At 38.1% G+C, this 12,107-nt stretch overlaps 1 protein-coding gene across 3 annotated transcripts in view; it reads left to right on the plus strand.

The window, feature by feature from the left end:
* The window catches only part of SNX9 (sorting nexin 9), a 63,466-nt gene extending 51,624 nt beyond the window's left edge, over window positions 1-11,842 (plus strand). For all 3 annotated transcript variants that reach the window (XM_040597193.1, XM_040597191.1, XM_040597192.1), the window contains exons 14-18: window positions 4,429-4,505; window positions 5,271-5,360; window positions 6,774-6,888; window positions 8,329-8,420; window positions 9,758-11,842. In XM_040597193.1, coding sequence (XP_040453127.1) covers window positions 4,429-4,505; window positions 5,271-5,360; window positions 6,774-6,888; window positions 8,329-8,420; window positions 9,758-9,805 — 422 coding nt within the window. In that variant the 3' untranslated portion in view covers window positions 9,806-11,842. The remainder of the gene's footprint in view (window positions 1-4,428; window positions 4,506-5,270; window positions 5,361-6,773; window positions 6,889-8,328; window positions 8,421-9,757) is intronic.
* The last annotated feature ends 265 nt before the right edge of the window (window positions 11,843-12,107 follow it).

Here is a 12,107-nt window from a genome sequence, read left to right on the forward strand (position 1 = left end):
CGTTGCTTTTTCATTTGGGTTCCCAGGAAGAGAGAATTAAGTGCAGTGCACGTGTTACTTTAAATGTCTTCATCACTGCTGCCCTTGCTGTCCTGCCTGCTGTTCGTGTACATCTTCATTTGATGGTTGCCACAGGTATGGGTCTGTGGTTTAAGCAGACGCTGTGCAAGAGCTTTAAGCACCTGGATTTAAACCCATAGGATGCGGCTTTCCTGATCTCAGTGTTTAAAAGAAGACGTGTTTCTTCAAATGAAGTACTAGCTAGGCTGGGTATGGGGTATAATTTTTCTGGACTGTTGATAAAGAGGAATGCCTCCTTCAGCATGCTTAAAGGCACTCAGTTCAGTTTCTGTTGGGAGATGAATCTCTTCATCATCCTTTTTTTTTTCTTTTTTTTTCTTCCCTTTTTTTTTTTTTTTTAATATTCAAGTTGTGGAAATTTTAAGCATATTAGGCCACTGAAGTTTGCAACAACTGATTTGATGACATGAACATTTCCAGCTACTGGTAGCTGACTTCTGACACACTGAATACATTGTTAGCTGATTCATTTGCAGAGTTAGGATGGGATGGATGTACCTGCTGTCCTTACCTCTTTCATCAGTGCTGCCTGCTTGCTCTATGAAGCCTTATGTGTAGTGAATGTTTCCTGCCTTTTCTGATTTCCAGCCGAAAATGTTTAAGATAGCACCAGGCAAGACACACTTATTGATCTGACTCACTCAAGCTCTCTTTCTTATGCCACAGAATGAGCCTTATCAATTAGTTTCCAGCCACAGTGCATATTAGGAATCTGTCCCCAGTATTTTCAGAGGCAAGGGTACCTTTTAAAACTTAAGGACACATTGAGAGGTTCTCATTTACCTTGGCCATAGGCTTATGTACTGTCTGATTTGTTTTAAGAACGTGTACTTTGAAAGCATGATCCTGGTCCCAAAAAGCATATTGACGGTTGCAGAGTATGCCCAGAAGTGTCTTGCAGCCTGACATTACATTGCCTATCTTATTGCATCATGCAATGCTCTTAGGTGAACACAGCCTTAAATAGCATGGCTTCTCTTTTGTGGTGCCAAATCTGGGCAAGTCATTGTCCTATATTAAGAAAATGTGAATGGCTGGGGTATGCCATTCAACCATGGTAAGATCTCCTAATCCTACATCACCCCTCAGAAATTTTGTTATGCAGTTACATGGAAGTTGCGCTATCCTGCCAGCTAGCAACAGGCACGTCTTCCCTTCCAAGCTGCTTCTGTGCTGAACCGCTACCAGTCCAAGTTGTACCTGTCAAGAAGAATGTTGCTACAAGTAATTCCCTAGTACATCAAACTTCATCTTTTTCCTACTCCTGGATTCTGTTAAAATGTGCTTTGAGAGAAAAGAAAACAAAAACACTTCTTGGCAAAAAAAAAAATTCTGCTGCCTCACTCAAGCCTTAGAGTATTAGTTCCCTTAATATGCATGGTGTAGTCCATCAGAAGTGACGATCACTGGCATTTACCAACCAGTTGAACTGCTAAGAGATGCTCTGCTAAACATCTCCAAAAGACTCCTTGTAGTTTTACATCTTCCTTCATCTCTCTATGTCAGCATGCAAGCCTTTGAATCAATGAAAATACCATTTTCTCCTTGTAGTCAGGTTAAAAATATCTGTAGAGTATTACTGGCCAGTTTGACTGGTCTTTTTACCCCTTCAGTGATTGCTTTTAAGCCCTCTGTTTCTCATGGGGATGTATGTACTGCACACGGCCCTAATTTTGTTTAAAATGTCAGCAGCATGTGGGGCTTTCTGTTTTTCCATTGATTAAAGAGCACCTGGCATACTGGTATATCTTTGCACTGGGACCCAGCTCAGCTTTCACAGCTGGAGTTAAGAAGCTTTGCATTGGTTCAGAAGCTGAGAATGCTAGAAATAGCCCTGTCCAAGTCACAAAACTCCAACCAAACCCTGGGCTGACAACAGTGATTGGGAGCAATCTGCTGCTGGAATTAAAGCATGTGGGTTGTATGTGGTACCTCTGACAAGGTGGTCTGGTGTAGGGAGGGAGTGACTGACTGAGCAGGGCATGTCGCTGCTGATAACGTACATTAGAACTTGGAGGCTGTGGCAGGTGAGAAATGAAATCTGACTTTTTAAGGCTGCTGTAGCACTACCTGAAAAAGAGACTGTAGAAGAAAAGAATGTGGCATGAGGAGCTGGAGATACTCCTCTACCACTTGTGTGCCTGTCTATTGTTGGGATCCAATCTCTGGAACAACTTTTAAATATGCTACCAGCATCAATACCACTGAAGCATTGGGACAGGCTACCCAGGGATGTAGTGGAATCGCCATCCCTGGAGACGTTTAAAAAAATGTGTAAACATGCTTTGGGACATGGTTTTAGTGGTGGACTTGGCAGTGCTGGGTTAACAGTTGGACTTGATGATCTGAAAGCTCTTTTCCAACCTGAATGATTCTGTGACTCTATCCTGTAGTATTTTTGGAAGAGTGTGAGTGCCTCTACTTACAGCAGAAACTCTACCAGCTGGCTGTATGCCCTGCTGCCCCCAAATGAAATGGGATCAGTTTTGGGAGGATTTGTCTAGATTCTTTGAAGCTGCAATCCATGAAGGTCTCTTGAGTGAGTTCTGTACAGAAGGAGAGGATTTTCTTTTTCTACTCAAATATACGTACTCTTTCTTTTTGCTTAGATAGGAACAGTGATTGTGTCTTATGGCATTATGAAAAAAAAAAGCAACATCTAGACCAACCTGGCTTCTGACTAATTAGAGCCATACCATATTTTATCCCAAAATCTAGGAGTCAGTTGCCTAAGCAGCGGTTACTTCAAGGTTATTTCTGAGCAGACGTGGGGAATTCTGAAATAATGAAATTACTTGTCTACCTAAAATAATGAAATTGATCTCCCTGAAATTTTTTTTTTTATAGTTTTACAACAATGTGAAGATACCTTCTGAATTATGTATCTCTTAGGTCTCACAATGGGATTTCCTAGAACTGTAGAATCATTTAGATTGGAAAAGACCTTTGAGATCATAAAGTCCAACTTTATGCCAAGTCCACCACTAAACCATGTTGCATGTTAGTTTTATTTTTATTTTACCTGGACAGGCTCAAATAGGAGAAAAATAACTTTTTTTAGCAGTGTCTGTGTTGCTGGTCTTACTAGTTCTTAGGATCAGTAGCTTTCCCACAAAGCTTTTGGCTTTATGAAACCAGTCTAATGGAAAGTAAGAAACAATTGCTAGAATTGAAGCAACATTCAGTTAACATTGTTTCCTTCAGGACATGCTAAAATGAAGGAATCCCATCTAATAAATCTCAAACATAGATTACTCCATATGTTGTAGTACAAGAAGATACTTAATGTTCAAATTAATCATTACTTAAATCAGTTTGATAATTTTCAATTAAGTCACTGATTAATATCTTCAGAATAAAAAAAGAAGTTCATAAAATACTAACTGCTGCCTAATATCAAGACATGTCTGAAAGGATGAGAAAAATACTTCTTTCTTAAACTAAAATTCGATACCTGCAAATTATACCTTCCCCTTTCTCTACCTCAATTTGCTTTCCGTACTGTTGACTACGTGCTGTGGACAAGCTAACAAGGATGGAAAAAACCTGTGGTGTTTTGGGAAGGTGAAGTGGCATGAAAAAAACAAGAATGTAAGGCTTGTATCCATCTTTGTCCCACATAGCCATGTCTTGCTAGTAAATACAGTGTTATGAGCGCTTGTGGTGTTGTCTAGCTTAGGATTTGTGGTGATGTCTGTATTTTTAAGTGTAGTTTGTGGGGCCATTTGATCTATTTCATATGATGATGAAAGTTAGAAACTCACTCTCAAAAGCAGAGATTCTTACAGATCTTGAAAATATTATCCGAGAGTTCCCTAAAGGGTTAGAAAGCTTGTTGGCAAGAAAAAGTTTCTTGGGTCACCTCCTGCTTTTTCTGACCTATTGGAGAGCTTAGGACTAGCATCACTTCTCTATAGGGCATCATGGAGAATTTACTGCTTATCAGGTATGGAAATAATATACTAAAAAATCAGAAAAACAGGTGTCTCTTCGGCTTTGTTAGTTAATTTTCTAGTGTCACCCTTCTCATGCTCCCTTCACTCCCATTCTGGTAGGCTTCCTGTTGCCCAGTGTGTGGGAATACCTGTGTAGTTAAACTACATATGAAATGTGGAAGTGAATAGTGCTAATACTATGGTAGAACAGTGTTTATGTGGTCCCTTTCGCATTTGTTTTCCTCAAGATCTTCAGAGTTTCCATTCTTTCATATTTTTTTCTAACTTTTATTATTACTGGTTATAAAATGATGCCTAGTCATTTATTATAATAAAAGAAGCTATTTTAGAAATTTGCTTTGAATCCAGGCAAGTTTCTTACTGTAATTTAAACACTGATGTTTACTTTTAGGAGAATCTGATCTCAATGGAGCAATAACAGAAGCAGGAAAAACCTATGAAGAAATTGCCAGTCTTGTAGCAGATCAGGTAGGAGTATTATGAATGCATTGGCCTAATATGTATGAACATACCACCTATTTGGATCACTTCTGACTTTTTTTTTTCTTTTCTATTAAAACATAACTGCTAATGCTTCAAATGAGTTAAATGAAATTAATATTAATGCTTTTAAATGCGCTTTCATCTGCTTTTCTACTATGTGTCAGCTTAGGGGGGATGTGATGGGAGGTATTTCTCTTGGATCAGAAAACTCACATTATGGTTTATAAAATAATAAAATTATTACTTCCTCTTGAAATGTGTGTGTTTTCTGATGTTAGTGAGCTGCCTTCACTAAACATACAAAAGGCAAATCCTCTTGATCTCAAGGCTGAGTGTGGAAGTTCTTAAAATGTTCCAAGTCAGCAACTTGGAAAAAAGCTTTCCAGGTCAGCAACTAAGGAGATGCACCTGTGCATGTACATACCTCTATATGTAATGAGATTGTACTGATAACTCCCTCAGTGAAAATCTGAGGCAAAACCCCTCGCTTCATAAGTTTAGTGTTGAGTAAAACAAAGAACAGAGGCATCCAATCACTGGTGCTCGGTGCCTTACTTCTAAGAGCTTATATTTTAGTAAGGACCTTTTTAAATTTGAAAAACTTACAATAAGCAATTAAGATTTTAGTTTGGTTTTTTCTATTTGTTCCTTCCCTTTTTTTCACTCACCCTTTTTTGGCATCATAGTTTCTTTTCTGTGGTGTTAATATGCCACAGATACTTTTACTAATGCTTATACTTTGTTTATTAGCCAAAGAAAGATCTTCACTTTCTGATGGAAACAAATCATGAATATAAGGGATTTCTTGGTTGCTTCCCTGACATCATAGGAGCTCATAAGGTATGTGGGGGCTTTTCCTTTTAAGGACTGAGCAGCAGGAAAATTACAGCAACAAAAGTGGTGATGTTATACACTGCATTTGTGCAGTAGCCTGTCCCCTGCTTCCAGAAACACTGAAAGTTTCTGGAAACAGGTGTTGGCTTTTAAAATAAAAAATACTTGGAAGGGAGGGAAGCTAGAAGCTATCCAAGATTTGAGAGCAGCTTTGTGATTTTCTTAGGTTAACTTCATGTCCCCATGTGATGAACAGCAGTAGCATAAATTTGTAGCATTTCAGTCTTTACATCAGTTGATACTAAACCATACCAGTATTGTAGGAAAACTTGTGTATACTTACACAGCTAGCTTACTGATAAATAATCATGTGCTGCCTAGAAGTTTCTTTAATATTAAAAAATAGACAATAGGCTTAACTTTTTTTCTGGGGAAAACCAGTCAAACAAAAGAACACTAGCAACAAAAACCAACCCCTTTGTTCTCTGTAATATGAAAGATATCAAATAATAAAACAAGGAACTTAGCCATTGTGTCTAGTTTTGGATATTCTGGTGTTGGTTTTGTGGGTTTTTTGGGTCCTAGTGTAACGTTCACATGCCTGCTGTAACATATTTCAGGAAACTAAACAATTTTGAAGTATTAAACAAGTACACAAGTAAATTTTTTTACCACTTGAAGTGTTAAATGTATAAAACAAGAACATACTTCTGAGAGCAACAAAGATAAAAGCATATCAGGTTTGTGTATTCTTTCTTTAGGACACTTAGAGTCCCTCATCCCACAGAATCCTTGGGGGAAAATGCCATAAAAGGAGAAGAAATGTTTTTTTAAACTTGAAACATAAGTCTACTGCAAGTGATGTGTAAATAGATTCTCTTGAACATTGTTTGGCACAAATATGTTGTCAGGGCGGAGGCATTTCTTTTTATACTTGGTTGTGACACAAGGATTTTCCTGAATTGAAAGTTACATGTTGCAATGACTTGTAGTTTCTTGGGAAATAGTTTGTTGTCTTCTCTTGTGTGATATGCAGATAAGGTTCTACAGATATTTAGTAGTTTGAGGCTTTTGGATGTCTGTGTTGGTCAGCTGTGATTTGAGTCTTGGTCCTTTTTCCTTTCTGTATATGTGCTTGTGTATTATTGCCTCTGCCAAAGTCAAATTCCTAGTAACTATGTTCATGCCTGTGTTTGAAGTAGCTTTTTGTAAGCTCTTAGGACTCTTGAAAGCAATAGAGTGAAATGACAAACTTGAAAACATGGGAAGGTAGAATCAGGCATGGTGTGTGTGTATATATATGTGTTTATAGTGCTCGAGATCAAAATGTGGCCAGTAGCATTCTAGGCTACTATAAAGACCTTTAGGTTGACTACTCTTTTAATCTACTTTTTATCTTTCTGCATTTGGTTTCTACAGGGAGCAATAGAAAGAGTGAAGGAAAGTGATAAATTAGTTGCAACCAGTAAAATAACACCACAAGATAAACAGAACATGGTGAAACGTGTGAGCACCATGGCTTATGCACTACAAGGTAAACCAAATTTTGGGCTAAATGGCAATGTTATAGACCTTTTAAGGACATATCTTAAGTGACAAGCTAGGTTTGTGTTTCAGTTTCAGTTTGCTGGATTTTTTGGGTTTTGTTTGGGTGGGGGGGTGGGGTGTTTGTGACCTGCATATTTTTTCCTAAAATTGCAGTTATTTTGCCCATTGTTTTCCTTCAAATCTCATGTTGCTATTCCAAAAGATACAGGTTTTGGAAACGCAATTTAAAAACAAAACCAAACAAACAAAAAATCAAACAAAAAAAAAAAAACCAACACCACCCCAGACTGATTCTTTCATTATGAAGTGATATTGCAAAGAAAAAGCATGGACCTTGGTGCGGGAAGCAGTTAATCATGTGCAGAAGTGTTTTTCTGACTCATGGTTCAGTCAGACATGATCCAGTTGAGATTCATGTTCTTGTGGATAAGATTTTTATTTCCTGAATGTTCTTTGAATAAACTTTGTAGGTTAGACATGTTGTGCATACAAGACATAGCACACTGCACTTGAAAAACTGGGGAACCGAGGAGTCAGGGCTTAGTCCTGTAGGCTATCAAGCCCTTAAGTGCATCCTTTTACTGACTTCAGTGGGACTGCTCTTCACTGAGGGAGTTGCATCTATTTTAGCTAACTTAAAGCCAAGAGTATTTTACAGGACAAAGTCAAAGCAGCACACAAAATTGATTTTAAAAGCAAACAAGAAAACTCCCCACCCCCTTTCTGGTCACAGTGGTGCAAGAGGACTGTGCTGTAAAAGTGGTAAACATGGAATAGACCTCTAGGATGACTTTTACAATCTTAGAATATTTCTTCTCCATCTATTGTTATCTCAAAATATATTTTAACTTTTCAGCCATAAGCTGTGATCTGACAAGAGATGCAGAAAGTGGTGAAAGGTCTTAGGGATTCAGTAATGCTGTTTCTCAGGTTCTTACTGAAACAGCCTCAGTCAAGAATGGGTCAAACACTACTGGCTGTGTCTTTTTTTTTTTTTTTTAATTTTAAATATTTACAGCTGTGGCTTCCAACTTGATACCTATACCCTTGGAAATGTGAATATCCCAGCCAAATTCTGTTGGAAACAATTCAGGAAAGAGCAGTTACTTCAGTAGGAGAAAATCCTGCTTGTTGTATTCTTTATCAAATCTTTGTATACTCCAGTATTGTAAGAAGAACCTGGCTTTATCTAGGAAGTGTTTTTATTTTAGCCATGAGTAATGGACACCCTAACAATCTGATGAACAGTTCCATCACAATTCGAGTGCTGCAGGCAAAACAGGTTGTGGAAGCACGAGAACAGTAACTATGCTGGTAGGGCTGGACACCAAGTTTTGTTGCACAGTAACTAACCTGAACTGAGTGAAACTGTTCCTAATTACGAATGCATTCCTTTAAATAATTTACCTCCTGGGTCTAATTGCAGCTGAGATGAATCACTTCCACAGTAACCGGATTTATGACTACAACAGTGTCATTCGTCTGTATCTGGAGCAGCAAGCACAGTTTTATGAAACGGTAAGGTGTAGTATTTCAGTGCCATTTTCCTGGCACATGCTGTGCTGCTACTTTCATAAGAAATACTTGCAGTACTTAAGCCTCTCCCAGAAAGAAGATTTTTGAAGAATTGTACGTGTAAAAAAAAAAACCAACAAAACAAACAAGCAAAAAAAAAACCCAAAACCAAAGAATGAGTGAAAATAATACTTTCCTATAGACACTATCCTATGTACATTACTATGCCATATAGACCTGAAGAAAACAGTGTTGAGAAACATTATTGTTGACAGCTTGATTATTTTTTTTAATGCCAGTACTTTTACAAAGAATTTTAGTTCAGTGATATGCAGTAAGAAATACCTGCTGCACTGAATACAGCAAAAACCATGTGAATGAAATTTCCCTCCCATAGATGGGAAGACAAAGGGAAGGGTCTGTGATTTAAAGCCTGATGTATACAAGTGTGAGACCGGGGGGACTAGAGTGGTTTAGGTGACTTATTAGATACAATAACTGAACACTTGATCTACAGCCTTAGTTCTCATTTAACATTTTTCTTATGCATGTATTTCTTGTGGTTTTTTAAAAATTAAACCCAAGAACAAATTTTCTAATGTCATATGCTGGTAAAACATGTGAGTTTGTACTGGAACCTGACTTCTGTCACATAAAGGAGTAATACAAGCAACTGGTTGTCCTTCACAGCAGTAGAAGGTCTCAGTGGGGTTGCAGACCTATCTCTAGGATGAGAACTCAGGTTCCCCATTAGGTCACCTGGCTGTGACACATCTGATGGGGTTAGGCGTAGGTTTCCCCTTACCTTCTTTCAGTCTTTTTTTTCAGTCTATCCCAATTCTTCTGGTTGCAGCCTCACCAGTCTCCTTGTACCAGTCCACTCTTCCCCAGTACAGGGACCAGATCCATGTTCACCTGTGGGATACTGGCTACTGTGATAGCTGTGGGGAGAGAGCACAGGAGCTCTGTTCTGATGCATGGCCTTGTTTCAGTAGGGAAATAAATTTCACCAAAAAAATCTGGCTTTGTTCCTCTATCACTCCTACATAGTGCAGTGTAGATAACTAATAGGCAGGATGACAGCCCTGCCTACAAGACTTTCTTCAACACAACCTGAGCAGTGAAAGCACAAAATGGAAAAGGCAGAAAGTGTATATATAGGAGAAGAAAAGTCTTTATAATGGAATGCTTTGAGAATCCTACGTACACAAAATCTGCAGTAAAAACGGCAGTTTTTCAGAAAATAAGGGAACAATTAATTTAAGTTCTAAACCTGCAGTCATATATCTGTGTAGTATAAGATGACTACATATTTAATGTGTTCTGTTTCTTTGTTTCAGATTGCACAGAAGCTGAGGCAGGCACTCAGCCGCTTTCCTGTGATGTGAAGAATAATGAGTAGTCAACAATAAAGAACAACTCCGAAGTGCTTTTCCAATTTGGCGGCAATGCTAATGAAAACTTGTTAGCCTTTGCCAGCCAAAAACCACCAAAAAAACCCTAACAACAAGAATCAGTTGTAGAAAAAAATAATTATTTAAAAATTTACTTTATCAACTTAAATCATAAGATAAGGTTCCCTTATACTGAATTCTTTCCCATTTTTATCGTTTAAATAAAAACAGCTAGATAATGCTGTCAGTTACAGGGGTCTAAATAGTTGCCATGGACTTCATGCAGGTTTGTGTCCACCACATGTTCATAGTTGCCATGGACTTCATGCAGGTTTGTGTCCACCACATGTTCATCCAAAAACTCTTCATCAACATCAGTTATGAATTTGTACCTTTTTTTTAAAGTGGTAAAGCAGATAAGCTTGAGAAAAATGTCTTTAATACTCATTATGTTCAATTTCAGCTCTAGTGATTCAGTAGCCAGGAGGAATTATATCCATGTATGTTTCTGGTACATGTTCATGATAATCTCCAGAACGAAATGAACACTTTGTTCCAAGTTTTGCTTCCCGTACGCAGCCATGGCATACTGTTTCCATTATGACGTCTGGTAAATATAATTAATTCTTCCCTTTTTTCTTCTAACTAGATGTTGTACTTGTGGCACAACATCTCAGAGCTTATGTCAGGCTCGCTCTTTCTCGCTCTGCACTGTGTTAAGAAGACAAAGTACAAACAAGGAACAAGCCATTTGGGAAGGTGTGAAAAGCAGTTTTCCGTACCAGCACTTTGACACCTGCCGATCGATGTTATGCTATAGGGCACTGGTGTTCCTCAGTGCTGTACAGGCCCAGGTTCCCTTTTACCCCTCTGACAATTTAAAGTGTTTCAGCAGAGGGGACACTGCCACATCCAACCCAAACTAGTAGAAGTCCCCAAATTCCAACTAACCTCAGGTCTTCATGTAGTAGTATGGTATGCTGTTGGCTTGGGTTAACTTTTTGTTACCTTCTAATGCAAACTAAAAGGGTGACAAAAGTACTGAATAACATCGTTAATTACCACACAAACTCTGTGCTTTGATCATAATCTCTTATCAAGTGGCCCAGTTTCATACTACTGAAATACCATTTGAGGCCAAGGCTTTTCAAAACAAAAAAGCCACCATCAACCCTTCTCACCATGGGCACCAACTACAGTAGTTCATATCATGCCATAAGCAAGCAGGAAAGCCAAAATGCAGTTTTTACTAGTGTGCCTAGAAAATAAACATCTTGGCAAAAAATAATAATAATAATTTAAAAGGCATTTTACCAATAAGCCATTGTAAGTGACGGGTACAGTCTGCTGGTTGACTAGTTGCCTTATTCTGTTTTGCATTGGTGTTACTTTTGTGTGCTAGAAGGAAAATCTGGGTCTGCCTGAATAACCTGAAACCAAACCAAACCAGACTAAGCCGAAGTCTAGATGCTTTTCAGTGTCATGGGTTTTGTTCACAGTTTATAAACCTTGTCTTTTTCTCCTCCCAATTTTAGTTGTTCGCTTCCAAAATTCCATAGCGCAGTGTTGTTTGATACAGCCATTTAAATATGTACAAATTGTAAAGAATGTGTATAAATGTTTTACACCAAATGTAAGATCTGCTTGCATGTAGAAGCAGCTTATATAATAAATTGTTACAATGTGTACAGTAAGTTCTGAAATCACTTTTTCAAGCCAGCATTTTTTTAGCATTTGTATATTCACTTTTTGGTAATGAAATCTCTTTGTAACAGACTCTTAATTTGGGAGGGGAAAGGGGGGGGTCTTTTTGCCAATCTTTAAATAGCTCCATATGCACTGAAGTTGAAGGTTCTTTATCTTGAATAGATTGTTCTGGAGTCTAAGTGTAAGCTGTGCATTCCCAGTGCAGGAAAGCTATGATAGTAGCAACTATGTGAGAGATGCAACATTTTGGCAAAAAAAGAAAAACTGTTTAAAGACTTCTAGTAAAATGAAGTTAAACTGATAATAAATATTTATGTATCTCCATCAGACTATCTTATTTTTTTCTCTGAAATCGTCACATTACTTTTTAACAGGGTGATGCAGTATGAGGCAAATCCTCCTTGTAGCTTTTCATCAGCTTACATACACTGGCCAGCTGAGGAATGAGAAAGCATCCACGTGTCTTCCATAAAGCAGGCATCACAACTGAACGGTATAATAGTGCTAGTGACTGCAAACCACCAAAGGCTCTGCATATGTTGTAAGCTTTCATTATTCAGGTCAGTCCAGCTTGTCGTTGATGGAACCC

The sequence above is a fragment of the Falco naumanni genome, chromosome 6 (assembly GCF_017639655.2).
Source record: "Falco naumanni isolate bFalNau1 chromosome 6, bFalNau1.pat, whole genome shotgun sequence".
Taxonomy (NCBI): Eukaryota; Metazoa; Chordata; class Aves; order Falconiformes; family Falconidae; genus Falco; species Falco naumanni.